Below are 18,133 nucleotides of genomic sequence, written 5' to 3' on the forward strand. Positions count from 1 at the left end.
GGTAGTGGCGAGGACTCTACTGCGGCACATCCCTCCTCCTTCCCATGCTTCAGTACCAATGTAACGAGGTAAAATGGAAAGGAGGCGGCGAGAACCGGATGAAGCATCAAGGTAATATTTAATTAAACAGATTCATAAACACATACAGGACAGCTGCCCATCGCTCTCTCTCTCTCTCTCTCTCTCAGACTGCCGCCTCTGGTGGCCTTTATCCCTCTCGTCGGCTTGATTAGGGGCCGGGCGTGCATCATCGTCGTCCTCCTTGCCACAGATACATGGAGTAATTATTAAATTAACGATGAGCTGTTTGAAGAATACTGCGTCAAAAGTAACGTTTGCAGTATTTAAACAAGCACTCGTCCACACGTCACTAATTCTAATCCAAAACTCTGCAACATATCTTGAGAAATTCACTTATTATTGATTTTCTAAACTGAATAGTAGTGTGACCCCTATTTCAGATTTACTAATAATAGTTCTTTTAAAAATAAATGCATGTTATCATTGTCTTGGGGGACTGTTCGTTTTTCATGATCCTTTTTTTCGAATCTTTTGTTTTTATCAGCGACTGACAAATAGTGTTGCTGTTTGATTACATATTGTGGAGGGGGGCGGGGCCGGGTCGGAATATCGCGCGCCCGGTCCCCAATCGGCCTGATGAGGCACGCGAGGAATAAAGGCGGCCGGTGACGATGGTTCGAGAGAGAGAGAATTACGGGCATGTCCGTCATGTGTGTGTATGTTTATGCTTTTGGTTTAAGTTCTCATTAAATATGATTTATATTGACAAGCCGTTTCTCGCCTCCTCCTTGCCCATCCTTTAACTGTGTTACACATATTTACTAATGATTAATTAGTATGTTTACGGAGTGTTAATTAGTACTTAAAATGTTCAAAAGGAGTGATTCAAAAGTAATCTGATTTATTTTATTTGTAATCAGTACCAGATTACATTTCACATGTAATGTTTCATCATTCAGTACTAGATGGTTTAATCAATAATTTCTTAAATGAGTTTTTCTTCAGGACAGATTTCACACCGGACATTATGGCGACCCAACACAATAACAATTATTTATCGGACAAAAATAAACAAAAAAGGTCCTAAAAAAAAATAAATAAATAAAAATTGCATTGAAATTAACTCAAATGTCTCTTTAAGATTAAATATGCTGTCTGGGAAAATTGTCAGTGGTGAAAATTTACCAAAAAATAAAATCCTTAAAATAAGAAAAAATGAGCATGAGATATAAAGTGTTGTTTTTCAGAGAAATCGAACACAATTTGGTGGAGTTTGTGCTTACAACAAGAACACAATATTTGCCAATGGATGAAGAAAAATAAACTGGTTTTCCCTTTTAATCAAGATTTATTAAATACATATATATAGCCACTTTATGTTTAAAACAGTTAGATTTCTCTGAAAACAAGACAGAAATACTTGATGTACCTTGATCATTTGGTGTAATTTAACCCTTGTGTGTTCTTGCACAGAGAAAGTTCGAGTACTCCGCAGTGCACAGGGGACGAGAATATGCCGTTCCCAAAGTTTCTGAGCCCAAACCCGGCAAACAAGAGAGAACACGGTCACATAAAGCAGACAAGGTAATCTCAAGAACCCCAGCTAATGATCAGAACAGCTGCCGTGTCTATTGTCCGTGGATCTGAAGCTAGTGTTGTATCAGACATCGCTGTGTGAAACCGTATTGATCGTGTATCTGACCGCAGGACTCTGTACACACGTCCATGCTGAAGGTGTTATCGGTTCTGTTGGATTGGGTCGTGGACGGTTCAGATCTCACCGGTCGTGATGTGTATAAAGCACCGGCTCCATCACTGCAGGAGAGATGTGCAAAGGTCGGTCCGACTCATCTGTATATGGGGGAAGCTCATGTAAACATGTCCAGCTGGTGTACATGAAGGAAATGAAGCCCAATATCCTTATGATCTTTAAAAGAGCGGCACGTTCTTTAGGAGCATTTGTTGAGGAACTTTTCATGCTGTTGAGTATCTGTGGAACAAACGTTAAGATAAGCCAGGTGTGCAAATGAAAGCTTTAAAAACAATCACATGTAATTTATTCATTGATGATGTCATTATATTAGCGTTAGCACAATGTTTAAGCACTAGTTTTAAGACAGAAAAACACATCATTTATTTTAAACAAGGACAACAGAACTCCTCACAACAAAGGTGTTTTTTAAGTGGCAAAATACCCAAAATTAAAGGCTTATAACTCGACCAAAAATGCAAGGAGGGTCAAGTGTTTTGTGTCATTGTAAAGATTTTCTTTAATCATATGGATTGATAAATTCTGAGACTCTCAAGTCTACTTTTTCCCACCTTATTTTTCTGATTTGACATTATATATATCTGAATGTAAATCAGGTGTCTCCTAAAAACTGCTTTTGTTCTCAATCATGTCGACTGTATCTGAGAGAAAGTTTGTGTTGATACGACAAAGCAATCAAAAGTTCCAACATTACAAATATAATTGATCATAGTGTCCAAAAACATCTCCACACAAATAAAAGATAATAATTGTACATAAGAACTAATTACACATGCAAACACAACAATGACTAAAGGTTTGCATAGCATGCACACATGATTTTAGTCATGAGATTTCACAGAATGAGTTTCATTCTGTGTCATTTGAGTCATCATTGAGTCTGTGTCGTGTATTTGGCGCCATCTCCTGGTGGTCATATGTAACATTGTGCTTCATGTGGATTGTGTGTGTGTGTGTCTGAGTGTGTGTGTCTCTCTGTGTGTGTGTGTGTGTGTGTGTTTCTCTGTGTATGTGTGTGTGTCTCTGTGTGTGTGTGTGTGTTTCTCTGTGTGTGTTTCTCTGTGTATGTGTGTGTGTCTCTGTGTGTGTGTGTGTCTCTGGGTGTGTGTGTGTCTCTGGGGGTGTGTGTGTGTGTGTGTGTGTGTGTGCATGTGAGATTTATTTTTATCAAAAAGTCTCATTTTGAGACAAAATAAGTGTGTAAGAGAGGATGGGAAAGAGGCTAAATGTAAGTAAAGTATTTTTAAGAAACATCGCATTCATAAATGTGCGTAAATATCTGAATAATATCACGTGTAAAGCCACAATTTATGCCCGGGAATGCCAAAGATGTAACACAAAAATGGTTAAATCTCATAAATAAATTTTTCTAAAAATCTGAAAATGTTTTTTGGTAGTCTTTACAGCATCCCAAAGTTTGGTTAACACATGATAAACTGAAAAAATGTTGTATTCAATTCTGGGTCCAAAATGACCCTCAACAGGAGGGTTAACGTTGTTACGCACAGAATGTGTGATTTCGAATTGTAGCTGATGTTGAACGAGATCCTCCTGCATGTGTTGCAGATTTTGCCTCTGCTGGTGGAGCAGCTGCAGTCGTCTGCGCTGATGGAGCTGCAGGTGCAGTTATCTCTGCTGCGCTGCATTTACTGCTGCATCCTACAGCTGGAGCGCAGCACACAGGTAACACACACGCACACACACTTAAAGCAGAAAAAAGTGCTTTGCTAAATTTGTTTGAGGATGATCATGTGCCTGTATCATCTGGATGTCCTGCTGAGTCGTCCCACATGCTGTGTGTTTGGATTGAACATGGTTTATGTATTTGTGTCATGTCTCCTCCAGCACGCTCCACTGACCTCCACCCTGAGGCGTTTGGGTGAGGAGGTGTCTCGCGGATCAGCTGACCCGGGTAACGGCGCTCGTTCTCGGGCATGTCCGCTGTTTAAGAGCTCCTGTCTGCACACACGCTTCTTGAGCTGTCTCATCATCATCAAAACCATCAGTCAAGGTGAAGCACAAATTAAAATATGACATAAGCAGGTGGACTGTTGTGCCACCATGTTTGTGTTTTGACCTTATGATGTCATGTGACTGTACACAGCCGTTCAAAAGAATGTTCAAAGCTCTGTGAATTGTTACCAAATTGGCCCGGTTGCTAGGGAGGGTAGAGTCACATGGGGTAACCAAAATGGCCCGGTTGCTAGGGAGAGTAGAGTCACATGGGGTAACCAAAATGGCCCGGTTACTAGGGAGGGTAGAGTCACATGGGGTAACCAAAATGGCCCGGTTGCTAGGGAGGGTAGAGTCACATGGGGTAACCAAAATGGCCTGGTTGCTAGGGAGAGTAGAGTCACATGGGGTAACCAAAATGGCCCGGTTGCTAGGGAGGGTAGAGTCACATGGGGTAACCAAAATGGCCCGGCTGCTAGGGAGGGTAGAGTCACATGGGGCAACCAAAACGGCCCGGTTGCTAGGGAGAGTAGAGTCACATGGGGTAACCAAAATGGCCCCGGATGCTAGGGAGGGTAGAGTCACATGGGGTAACCAAAATGGCCCGGTTGCTAGGGAGGGTAGAGTCACATGGGGTAACCAAATTGGCCGGTTGCTAGGGAGGGTAGTGTCACATGGGGTAACCAAAATGGCCCGGTTGCTAGGGAGGGTAGTGTCACATGGGGTAACCAAAATGGCCCGGTTGCTAGGGAGGGTAGTGTCACATGGGGTAACCAAAACAAAAGAATAATAAAGAAAAGCAGCCACTAACATAGATGGGAACTCCTCTTATACTGTTTAAAAGCATCTCATGGTGATTCCTCAAGAAGCTGCTTGAGAAAACTTGAGGACGACGGTGAAGATGATCAAATATCACACAGTTTGCATTTATTTAGCATTTTTAGTCACAACATAATTCCCATATTTCCATTTATGTTATTCCATAGTTTTGATGACTTTACTATTATTCTAAAATGTGAATAATAATAAAGAATAAGTGACCCTAAACTATTGTACAGCTGTGTGTGTGTGCAGCTGTGTGTGTGCAGCAGTGTGTGTGTGTGTGTGCAGCAGTGTGTGTGTGTGTGTGTGTGTGCAGCTGTGTGTGTGTGTGTGTGTGTGCAGCTGTGTGTGTGCAGCAGTGTGTGTGTGTGTGTGTGCGCAGTGTGTGTGTGTGTGTGTGTGCAGCAGTGTGTGTGTGTGTGCAGCAGTGTGTGTGTGTGTGCGCAGTGTGTGCGCAGTGTGTGTGTGTGTGTGTGTGTGTGTGTGCAGCTGTGTGTGTGCAGCAGTGTGTGTGTGTGTGCGCAGTGTGTGTGTGTGTGTGTGTGTGCAGTGTGTGTGTGTGTGTGCGCAGCAGTGTGTGTGTGTGTGTGCAGCAGTGTGTGTGTGTGCGCGCAGCAGTGTGTGTGTGCAGCTGTGTGTGTGTGTGTGTGTGTGTGTGCGCAGCTGTGCGCGCAGCAGTGTGTGTGTGTGCGCGCAGCAGTGTGTGTGTGCAGCTGTGTGTGTGTGTGTGTGCGCAGCTGTGCAGCTGTGTGTGTGTGTGTGTGTGTGTGTGTGTGAGCGCAGCTGTGTGTGTGTGTGTGAGCGCAGCTGTGTGTGTGTGTGTGAGCGCAGCTGTGTGTGTGTGTGTGTGTGTGCAGCAGCGTGTGTGTGTGTGCGCGCAGCAGCGTGTGTGTGTGTGCGCGCAGCAGTGTGTGTGTGCAGCAGGTGGCAGTATTGCAGCTGTGTTGTGAGAGACGTTCAATAGCACATCAGCATTATTGTGTACATTGAGAATATATATTAATGAATTGATTCTGTTGAACATCTGACATAAACTCTCAAGAGACACCGTGTGTTTAGACAAAACATTTGCCCTGAAGGTTTAAATCTTACAGATGAACTATTTATAAAGTGTTCAGTTCCTGTGTGCCTCTCTGTAACACTGAATATTGCTTTTTATTTTTAATAAACGAGGGGTGAAAATATTTAGTTTTGGTGGTGATCAATACTACGCCACAGATGCTGTCGATTAAGCTTGACTTGTTTTGAGCCCGGAATATTCCTTTAAAACTGACCAGATTTCTGATTCCCACAGTCATGAAATATCTATTCTTTTATTGTAGCTACACTATAAAATATCAATGCTTAATTATCTATAGCTCTTTGTGAGTGTGATATACAGAATATAAAGTGATTTCTGCAGGAAGCACAAAAGCCTGTAAGAGGCATGTGAGGGGTGTTGATGTAATAGTGGTTTTTGTGTCATTATGGGTAAGTTAGTAGCGCTGCAATGGCGGTTCTGTGTCTCAATAATCCTCCATCTGCGTCGCATCAAACTCGCAGCTCTTTAAACGCACTCTTTCTGCCTGTTACGGGGGATTTAAAGACGCTTTTAACGGCGTGTGCTGCTCAATGAGGCTTTTATTTGTTTCTGTTCAGTTTTAACGTGTGTTCTGCTGCGAGAGGAATGTTCATGGTGACGTTAAACAGAGTTTAAGTGACGGTGAAAACACACACAATCATTCACTCGTCGTAAATGAGTGCGTTTGTAAAGATTTCTGGGAAATGAGGAGTTTGGTTTTATGTCTGACCCAGATGATAGTTCTGTTTAAAGGAACAGTTCACCCAAAAATATAATCACCTTTATGTCGCTCCAAACCTGTATTTTCTTCCTTATTTTACTGAACACATAAGGAGATGTTTAGTAGAATGTCCAAGCCACTCTTTCCATATACGCACCATTAAAGTAGCTTAACTCATGTGTGATCTATATTCCAAGTCTTCTGAAGACATAAGATAGATCTGCTTAAAAGTACAGATGCAAATTTAAGTTGTTATTCATTGAAAATCAGTCTGTTCTTCACAAAGCTATCATATGACTAAAGAAGACTTAGAATATAGTGCATGAGTCTTATAGACTACTTTTATGATAATTTAAAGGCGCTTATTTGTCCTTTTTGGAGCTTAATGGTGTTAATAAGCATCTACATTGGAAAAGAGCAGCGTGAACATTCTGCTAAACATCTCAACTCATTTGAGTTTGGAACAAAATGAGGATTATGAGTAAATAATTATAGAATTGTCATTTTTGGTTGAACTATCCCCCCGTCTGAATTTCCTTTTGGAACTGAATAATATATAGAGATAATATATATGAGTGTTTTTCGACACTTTTATCTCTGTGCACTTCTAGAAAGAAAAGTCTGGTTAAATAATTCAGTAGTATTAAATAATTAAATCTGGTTAACTAGTTGATTTAATTAGTGTATTAACGATGTCCATCAGTGTGTGTTCATGCATCACAGGAGATTTGTGTCATTTCAGCACGTCTCAAATTCTGTTTGTTTAATTGAATTCTGTGCTGAAATGAGGCTGATGGAAATGACATTTTTAACATATTTTTTAAATAAAATGTCCAACTCTTTGTCTCGCTATGACTCGTTTCATAACTAACATCGCATGTATCATAAATAAACTCCATTAAATCATATTTTCATGATTATTTGTTTGGCTGAAACTGATTGTTTATTTCACTCTTTGTTTAGATGATCATAGTTTTAAACATGTAATAATTCATATATTTATAATGGTTTATCATAGTTTAAAACTGAAGGTCTGAGTCTGGGACTAAAGTACCCAAAATAAATGATGATGGCCTAATAAAAAAGTTTGCAATTCAGTTTTAATGAGAAAGGAACTAGCGTGGTAAAGTTGGTTGAGAGAATGTTTGTTGGATTGACAAAGTCTTTTTTTCCTCCCAATCTGTAACGGCCAATTCCCAATGTGCTCTCAAGTCCTCGTGGTGGTGTAGTGACTCGCCTCAATCCGAGTGGCGGAGGACAAATCTCAGTTGCCTCCGCGTTTGAGACCGTCAATCCGCGCATCTTATCACGTGACATGTTGAGTGCGTTACCACGGAGACCTGGTGTCTGTGGAGGCTTCACGCTATTCTCCGCGGCATCCACGCACAACTCACCACACGCCCCACCGAGAGCGAGAACCACATTATAGTGACCACAAGGAGGTTACCCCATGTGACTCTAACCTCCCTAGCAACCGGGACAATTTGGTTGCTAAGGAGACCTGACTGGAGTCACTCAGCACGCTCTGGATTAAAACTCACGACTCCAGGTGTGATAGTCAGCGTCAATACTTGCTGAGATACCCAGGATCCCCCTTGCCTTGTCTGAAAGTTTAAAAAAAGATTAATAACATAATTTAAAAGTATTAAGAATAGAAATAGTGACTTAAAGGTGCTGTTAGCTGTTTTAGCGTTCTGAAGCTTTCACATGACTGAGCAATTGAATTAGCCACGCCCCTTCATTCCCAAACCCCGCCCTCCAAAGATAATTTTGAGACCAAAACCGAGCAAGAGAGCAGTTTGTTTGTTCCTGTGGAACAGTGGCACAATAGCGCCCTCAACTGACAAACATTACGAATCAAATCCTCGATGATCCTCTTCAACTACAACACTATGAGAACGAGCAGAATGATTGACAGGCAGAAAGTGTCATTGGCCTCGGACACATTTGTGTTTGTTTACAGAGTGTAGATCTGTCCCAGAGACCGCTGAGATATCTCACAACACTTATTTCAGTCATATCTCTCAGGGAGGTCTTCCCTTTCCATGATAAAATCACTAAATGCAGATTAAAGGTCTTCTGTGGGTTTGTTTGCATTTGAATTTTTGTTTGTTGGAGTTTGAATAGTCTTGGCCCATCTAACAGTCCGTCAATGTAAGTCAATGAGTTGTTTATCGACCATTGTGCAAAAACCGTTCGATTAGTTAAAAGTCCTTGCAGCCTGTACCAGAACAATCTGAAGGGCTGTTCCTAGTTTGGGATTCTGGAAAAACTCTAAACCAAGTCTGTAGAATAACAGTGTGTTGTCTTTTTGAAGAATGTAGAAAGTTGCAGTCTGTTCGTTTTAATCCGTATCAACCCATGGGACATGAAATTGCCTGAAGTTGTAGAAATACCCATAAACAGTCTCTGATAACTCAGTGTTTAACTCAATGGTCCTGTTTCTTCTCTTTGACCTGTAGCGGATATCTTGGCTCAAGCTCTGGACATGTTGTTGTGTGCCGTGCGGACAGATGAAGGTCAGATGCTCTTCCTGCAGTATCAGGCGCTGTCGGCCGTTCTGACGCTGTTGAGAGGAGGAAGTCCCGCGCTGCTGTCTGTGTCCATCAACATACTGCTGCAAATGAGCACAGAGTCACGTGAGAAACCCCTTACACACACACACACACACACACACACACACACACGCACTTCATAATTACTGATGTTCTATTGCAGGATAAACTAATTATTCAAGACAATTATTCGATCGGTTGTTTCTCCCGTCGAACTGAAATCTTGTTTTTGTGTGATGCTTCATGCACTCTGATCGACAGAACCATGTGCAAAACGAATGTTCACTGTTACACATCCCTCACACTATTGATTGTGTTTAGAATTTTGTGTTGATCACTTTGAGTTGTTCATGAAGCACAATAGTGGCGTTTCCACTGCTGGGCCAAATGAGGGCGTGTTAGTGTGTGTCAGGGCCAGTTGCGTTCCCACTGTCACTTCCGGGGTCTCATTGTGCCTCCTCGGGGCTTTCTCGGACAATGGCCTTTGGCCTGCCGATTACACTTGGGACAAACAAGGCCAACTGAGGAGTGAGGTGGGTTCAATGTCAAAGGCGCGCAACGGTACAGGTTCAGGGGAAAAAATATAAAAAATGCGGACATAGTACAAATCTGGTTCGTTAAATTCTCAGTCATTGAACTGTACAGTGAATATTTGTTTTATTATTAATAAAATCTGTGAAAACGAAAGTCATGGAGTACAATGGGAGTACTGTTATGATGTATAAATACTTTACACTTTTAAGTAAAACATTTGTTTTATACATTGCAGTAAAGAAAATGAGGGGGTATAATTTGCCAAACTGGCTCTGACAATTGAATTTCAAGTTCAATTCAAGTTTGAATCCAGGGCGTGCTGAGTGACTCCAGTCAGGTCTCCTTAGCAACCAAATTGGGCCGGTTGCTATGGAAGGGTAGAGTCACATGGGGTAACCTCCTCGTGGTTGCTATAATGTGGTTCTTGCTCTCGGTGGGGCGTGTGCTGAGTTGTGTGTGGATGCCGCGGAGAATAGCGTGAAGCCTCCACACGCGCTATGTCTCCATGGTAACACACTCAACAAGTCACGTGATAAGATGCGCGGATTGACGGTCTCAGACGTGGAGGCAACTGAGATTCATCCTCCACCACCCGGATTGAGGCGAGTCACTACACCACCACGAGGACTTAGAGCACATTGGGAATTGAGCGTTCCAAATTGGGAGAAAAGAAAAAAACACCCAATGGACAAAGCGGTTCCCAAATAAATGACTTTCCATGGTTCGGTAAACTTCCATAGACTATGTTTTAGGACTTCGTCCCACTGTTTCCTCTCAGATGTCAATAAGACAGCAGATGTCTTTGAGACTTTTATGATTGATAATGTTTAAGATATTTAGCAGATGTTAATTAGATTGCGATGCTTTCCAGATGAAAAGATCTAAAACAGACTGAATACACCCAAATTTGAGTCGAATCTGGAGATCCATATTGATACTCAGCCTTACGTTGCATTAGACGACACATTTCAAAACCGCTCTAATTCCACCGTGTAAGTGTGAAATGTTGAGTGTGCTTTACTGTGAGAGAGAAACACACAGCAGTCGCTCAAATGAACACATTTATGAGGAATGTGACACTGAACAGACGTGTGCAGCTTTATGAGCAGGTCACAGGTTGAGCTGAGCTGGCCTGCCAATTACAGCGCTTTACAGGAGAGGAATTCTGGGAATATGTGAGTTACAGTGAAGGTTCACGCCTGTAGGTCAGCTCTAACTTGACCCGTGTTCGTCTGCTGTTCGCTCTTCACTGCGGAGGCTGTAATGCACTGCATGTGTCGCAGTGAGCGCATCACAGCAGACGGCTTTTTGAAGTTCCTGTAGTTTTATCTGCCCTTAAATGACCTGATGGGGCCTGTGTGTGAAATCTGGTTTAGCCAGTTAGCATCAATACAGTAAATAACAGGAGTGTTGCAGACGCAGACTGTGTTCAGAATGAAACAGAAGTATGCTACATTGTTGTCACATGACGTTGTTTTAAAATAAAATAATGTATCCCATTTTCTCCCGATGTTGACATGCCCAATTCCCACTACTTAGTTGGTCCTCGTGGTGGCACGGTGGTGGAGCACAAGTGTCAGTTGCCTCAGCGTCTGAGACCGTCAATCCGCGCATCTGATCACGTGACTCGTTGTGCATGACACCGCGGAGACTCACAGCATGTGGAGGCTCATGCTACTCTCCACGATCCACACACAACTCACCACACGCCCCATTGAGAGAACCACTAATCACCACCACGAGGAGGTTACCCCATGTGACTCTACCCTCCCTAGCAACCGGGCCAATATGGTTACCCCATGTGACTCTACCCTCCCTAGCAACCTGGCCAATTTGGTTACCCCATGTGACTCTACTCTCCCTAGCAACCGGCCCAATTTGGTTACCCCATGTGACTCTACCCTCCCTAGCAAACGGCCCAATTTGGTTACCCCATGTGACTCTACCCTCCCTAGCAACCGGCCCAATTTGGTTACCCCATGTGACTCTACCCTCCCTAGCAACCTGGCCAATTTGGTTACCCCATGTGACTCTACTCTCCCTAGCAACCGGCCCAATTTGGTTACCCCATGTGACTCTACCCTCCCTAGCAACCGGCCCAATTTGGTTACCCCATGTCACTCTACCCTCCCTAGCAACCGGGCCAATTTGGTTACCCCATGTGACTACCCTCCCTAGCAACCGGCCCAATTTGTTTGCTAAAGAGACTCCCAGCATGTGGACTCTCCACGATTGTAAAGTATGTTGTAGTCTGTTAGTGTGTTCGTTACAGATCATATAAGGAGAAAAATCAAAAGTAAAACACTGAAAACAATTGCGACATTCGGATTATAGAACTGCAGGTTCAAATACTTATTAATTCCAAATCTCTCACATTCAGATCGTAAACAGTCAAAGGTCAAGCAGATCTGGATGATTTAAAGTCTCGTGCTGTGATTGTGTACAACAGGGCTTCTGCCGAGCATCCTGGAGCAATGCAGCACTGAAGAATTCTTCCGCTGCGCGACGCAGTTCCTGCGTAACCCTCGCGTGGAGCCGCCGCTGGTGGAGAAGATGAGCATAATCCTCCAAAAGCTCTCTAGCATCCGGTGAGTCTCCCACACTTACCTCATACTCCTCAAACAAACATCTCACCGCATCACGGCCATCACAGCCACTATATCATCTGCGCTGCAGTTGCCAAGCATGCTATCTGCTGCGATGACGGCTCATTAGTTCAGTTTGACCTTCTATCTAAACACTCGTCGAGTGATTTAAAGGGGATGAAGTTCTTCTGCAGTCCATCTGGAGGTCTGCTCCATTCGATTGATAGTGTGTCTTGTGTGTGTGTTTGATTGCAGGAAGAACAAACGTCTGTTTGAAGCGTTCTCGCTGCATTTATTGTTGCAAGAGATGCATCGCACAACTGACCCCGCGCAACCCTTCCTCAGTCTGAACCTCGGCTCAATCCTGCTCAATCTGGGCATGCTCACACGCTCCTGACACGCTCCATTCTGCATTCAATATCACACTTCTGTGCCTCACGGTCCACTGTGCCGCTTAAACGGACAGTTCCCTGAAAAGTGATGTCATTATTTACTCATCCTCATGCCAGTCCCCTTTATTTTGCTTTGTCCAGTGAAGACTTGAGATGTTTGTCAGAATGTCCGAGCTGTGCTCCATGCTATATTCCAAGTCTTCTGAAGCCATACGATAGCTTTGTGTGAGGAACAGACTAGCATGTCATGATTCACTAATGCACGTGTCCACATTAGCTGTTTTTATTGAACATGTCACATGACCGATCGCAATGTGACACATTTGAAAAACAACTGCTTGAGAGATTTGAGAGTTGCAGCAGAGGGAAGATTATCAGTGGAAGATTATCAGTGAATAACAACTTACATTTCAGTCTGTTCAGTCTCATAATACTATCGTATGACTTGGAATAAAGTGCATATTTCACATGGACTACTTTTAAAAAATCATTCACTTTCATTGGACGGAAAATTCTGATTCAATCTGTGTTTCTCAGATGAAAGAAAGTCTCACGGGTTTGGAATGACATAAGGGTGAGTAAATGATGATTTTTAGGAACACTGTCCTTTAAGTTAATTTATAAGATAGAGAGTGCACTCTTTAAATTATTTTTTCTTACCATGAACAAAATGAATTTAATAATGAATTGAATCATCAGGTTTGTTTATATTTCAATAAAATTGTAATGTTATTCAATTAAACTCATTGTGATGTGTACGCCTAATATAGTTTGATATAAGCTTTATACAAACCTTGTTTTATACTCTGTTTGGTTATTCACTATTTACTACTGCTTTATAACATTTCCTGATTGTTTAAAAGGTAACGTGTGTAATTTACAAGCAGCACTGAACAGATTTGCACAAATAATGACACTTTTCAAACAGGTTTCCCAAACAGTCCCCATGTGTTCCTTTGGTTGGACAGACAGATAGCCCCGCCCCCAAACTTACACCATTGGTTGAGTCAGAAGTTGTCATGCCGCTCTACCAATGTTTTAAAAAGTACCAAATCACAGTATTTAAAATCGTCAGGAAGTCGAACTGCCATTAGATCTCACCTGCTGAACATTAAACTGAGATGCAAGAAAATGTAATTAATTTACACACTTCATCTTTAACCTCATGTGACCCCAAGTCCACATGTGTGGACGTTGTATTTTGGCATCGCTATACACATCATTATTTTAAATAATTTAAACCAACTGAATACTATTCACAAGACTCGAGATCAGTGGTTCCTATCTTTGTTCCTGGAGGCCCCAACACGACACCTGACTGAACTCATCAGCTCGTTAGAGACTCCCAAGATCTGAACTGGGTCAGGAAAGATGCAAGATGTGCAGTGTTAGGGGCCTCCAGGAACAGGCTTTAGACTGTCATTTAAGGGTTAAACTTCTGCTGCACCGAGTCACGTGACACAACAACATGACATCAAGTTCTATGAAGAGCTTCTACAGGTGCAGCGCCAACAAAAGTGTCTCTGGTAAGAAATCTCTTTAAGTTTGTTCATTGAAACATGTTTGTTTGTAAAGAGGAGAGTCTCTAGTTTCGTTTGATATGCTGCTTTAAAATATCTGTTCATTTTTCACGTGTCAGCGCTGATAAACATGATGTCCACATACGTGTACACTGGAACTGCATTTCCTCAAAAGATGAAAAACATGTTAGTTTGAATAACTTTCAACTCTAACACACCTGTGGGTCATTTAACTTCATTTCTATAAACATTCTGTTATATTTTATTTAGATATTACTGTACAATACAGTTCTATTCATTAACATAATAAATGCATATATTACTGTACATTATCATATTGAGAATAAATGTGTGTTTCAGAGTCTTTATATGGAGTTATGATGAAAATAAGCTGCATTTCAAACTGTTCTGAGACCAGTGCAGACAGACAGCACACTGGAGGTTAAGTCATGCACTAAATAGAGAGCAAGGGAGCATCTTATAGATCTCCTATAACTGTTCTGAGACCAGTGCAGACAGACAGCACACTGGAGGTTAAGTCATGCACTAAATAGAGAGCAAGGGAGCATCTTATAGATCTCCTATAACTGTTCTGAGACCAGTGCGGACAGACAGCACACTGGAGGTTAAGTCATGCACTAAATAGGGAGTAAGGGAGCATCCTAGAGCTCTCTATAACTGTTCTGAGACCAGTGCAGACAGACAGCACACTGGAGGTTAAGTCATGCACTAAATAGGGAGCAAGGGAGCATCCTAGAGCTCTCTATAACTGTTCTGAGACCAGTGCAGACAGACAGCACACTGGAGGTTAAGTCATGCACTAAATAGGAGCAAGGGAGCATCCTAGAGCTCTCTATAACTGTTCTGAGACCAGTGCAGACAGACAGCACACTGGAGGTTAAGTCATGCACTAAATAGGGAGCAAGGGAGCATCCTAGAGCTCTCTATAACTGTTCTGAGACCAGTGCAGACAGACAGCACACTGGAGGTTAAGTCATGCACTAAATAGGGAGCAAGGGAGCATCCTGTAGCTCTCCTATAATTGTTCTGAGACCAGTGCAGACAGACAGCACACTGGAGGTTAAGTCATGCACTAAATAGGGAGCAAGGGAGCATCCTATAGCGCTCCTATAACTGTTCTGAGACCAGTGCAGACAGACAGCACACTGGAGGTTAAGTCATGCACTAAATAGGGAGCAAGGGAGCATCCTATAGCTCTCTATAACTGTTCTGAGACCAGTGCGGACAGACAGCACACTGGAGGTTAAGTCATGCACTAAATAGGGAGCAAGGGAGCATCCTAGAGCTCTCTATACAGTTAAGTGCGTTCACTCCTAAAATCTGATCAAAAGTTCAGTTTCAGGCTGCAGATGATGTTTGGATCACTCAACATGTTTGACACACATGGGACAATGATCATGGAAACATCATGAACTTTTTGATGGAAAGAATCTTAAAATGTCACAACACAGTCCTGCTGTCCACATATGAGGACATCACATTTCTAGAATGTTTTATGCTAGTTTATTAGGTGCTGCTAGTTACTAATCATAAAGGGGAAATGCACACCGCAGTCTCGCTCGGCTCACTGGAGGATGAGATGTGTTGCGCTTTATCTTGATTGCATTAAAGAATTTTAGTCTCTTGAAATATTGATTGTATATATTGATAGTTTTTAAATGAATTGCAACTGAAATTGGTCGTTATCTGAAATGTTCCTCAGGACTTTAATACATGTTTGCTTGAGCTGAGTGATTTCCCCGTCCAGATGGAGCAGAACTGAGTGGGACCGGACAAACCCCGAGCAGACGGTCTCTGTGTGTCTGTTCTCAATCACTGGTCCAGGAAACACTGACTTCTAATGCAGAAAACCTCTGTGATGTCTCACACGCACTGGACCTGCATGTCTCACTGTTTCAGTTACATCAACAGCATTCTGCTTTCTGGACGTTTGTCCCATTAAACATTTCTCGCATGTTCTCGGAAGATAATGAAGAGTTCAGACAGATGAATATTAATGACATTTTCTTAATTGTAACCAAACAAATCTTATTTAAAAGATTTTAATCTCTGAAGCACCTCAAATACGGGAACATAACGCACATCAGATGATTTAAAGAGGACGGTTCTCTCAGAGGTTTTATTGTGCTGAATATTAATCACGCTCGAATCACGATAAATGTGACCATCGCCCATTAAAACCACCAGCACTAGAATGTGAATGTTGTCGAGTTCACTAATCCTCTCCATTACTCGACCACCGTGACACATTCCTGCTTTAAAGTCCTGTTATTTCTGGAAACTCATTTTGACATGTAGAAATGCTGCAGTCTGTTAAAGTGCGGCTCTATAACTGCTCAACATCTCTGCGCAATATTCTACATTTGTTAAAGTATTTAATCCTTGTGCGTCAATAAAACAAAGTTACTCAGACGTCCTTGGAGGACAAAAATGTCCACGTCAGAAAACTGCCATAATATTATGTATTCATATTATTTTCCATTTTCAGTGAGTTCATATCAGTCCTGATCATAACTGCCAAATATTCATTCATTTTCAGGATTTTAACCCTTTAATGCCACTGTTGTTTTTTCACACACACATGCACACAGACAAATACACTCACACACACACACACACACACAGAGACACACACGCACAGACACACACTCACTCACACACACACACAAACACACTCAAACACACACACTTGTATCTGCATCATGTATTCAGTTGTCCTGCAGGTCTCTATAATACAGTAAACAGTGAATACACACACACACACACACATACACACATATAATGTTATCCTCATCATGTGTTCAGTTGTCCTGCAGGTCTCTATAATACAGTAAACAGTGAATACACACACACACACACACACACACACATACACACATATAATGTTATCCTCATCATGTGTTCAGTTGTCCTGCAGGTCTCTATAATACAGTAAACAGTGAATACACACACACACACACACACACACACACACACACTTGTATCTGCATCATGTATTCAGTTGTCCTGCAGGTCTCTATAATACAGTAAACAGTGAATACACACACACACACACACGCACACACACACACACACACACACACACACACACACACACACACACACACACACACACACTTGTATCTGCATCATGTATTCAGTTGTCCTGCAGGTCTCTATAATACAGTAAACAGTAGAATAGGGGAAAAGCTTGTATTTGCTCCACAGGATAAACATGAGAAAAATGGCGCCATCTGGTGGAAAATATAAAAAAATGTTGAAGGCAGGACTCCAGAATAAAAGCGTAATATAATATAATTCATGATTTTATGCTTTAATGGCATTGAGATCAAATATTACAGTTTTAATGGGTTTAATGGGGACATTTGTGTCCTGAAGGTCCCGAGTGTGACTATATTGTGTTATAGATGTATTATAGATATGTTATAAGAACTGAGGTTTAAATATCAAAATACACACATGTGGCTGAATGTTGATGAACACCGTTAAATCTTTTTATTACTGCCATCAAGAATCAATATGACTTTAAAAATAAATAATATACTTCAGATTGAATTGAGTTGTGCCAATGCTAGAGAGTAAAAACCTCTTTTAATATTACCTGTGTAATTATGTGGTTTCAATGAAATGCATCATTATTATAAACTGTAAAACAATAAACTCTAATGGCTGTGAATATGTTTTATAGGCGCAGTATTCAACTTTGTTTTAATAAGACTTTAAATACCTCCGATTTACCCACAAACTGTCAAACTGTGATTTACTGTTGTTCATTAGTTCAAGATAAGTGTTTAATATCTCCACTGAGACATCGGGATGGTGGTTTGTGTAATTTATGTCCGATTGTTTCGTCAATGGGACCAAAGTTACAACAACACCATTCTGCTTTCTGGATGTTTGTCCTCATTAAACATGGATTTACATTTGAGAGCACTCATACTTCAGCAGTCAGACACAGTTACACTATATTTCACATTTAAGACCACCGAATGTGTTTCTTCATAGCGGTAGCTTCCACTAACTGAGCATATAAAGTCACATTATAGTGCGTTCCTCATATTGGCACTAACTTTCTACTTCAGTTTGCTAATGAAGTCCATTTGTGAACTTTACGGGTTAATGATGATTCATTACAGCTGTGTAATATTTACTTTAACATTCTCATATTGTAAATGAAC

General features: G+C 41.6%; 1 protein-coding gene across 1 annotated transcript in view; it reads left to right on the top strand.

Moving 5' to 3' along the window:
- LOC127655071 (coiled-coil domain-containing protein 138-like) overlaps window positions 1–14,149 on the top strand; it is an 18,995-nt gene extending 4,846 nt beyond the window's left edge. Inside the window, exons 9-15 of the mRNA XM_052142678.1 lie at window positions 1,495–1,605; window positions 1,729–1,857; window positions 3,359–3,475; window positions 3,638–3,803; window positions 8,811–8,987; window positions 11,887–12,025; window positions 12,278–14,149. Of these exons, the coding sequence (XP_051998638.1) occupies window positions 1,495–1,605; window positions 1,729–1,857; window positions 3,359–3,475; window positions 3,638–3,803; window positions 8,811–8,987; window positions 11,887–12,025; window positions 12,278–12,419 (981 nt within the window). The 3' untranslated portion in view covers window positions 12,420–14,149. The remainder of the gene's footprint in view (window positions 1–1,494; window positions 1,606–1,728; window positions 1,858–3,358; window positions 3,476–3,637; window positions 3,804–8,810; window positions 8,988–11,886; window positions 12,026–12,277) is intronic.
- Window positions 14,150–18,133: the final 3,984 nt, after the last annotated feature.

Source organism: Xyrauchen texanus, chromosome 14 (genome assembly GCF_025860055.1).
Source record: "Xyrauchen texanus isolate HMW12.3.18 chromosome 14, RBS_HiC_50CHRs, whole genome shotgun sequence".
Classification (NCBI taxonomy): Eukaryota; Metazoa; Chordata; class Actinopteri; order Cypriniformes; family Catostomidae; genus Xyrauchen; species Xyrauchen texanus.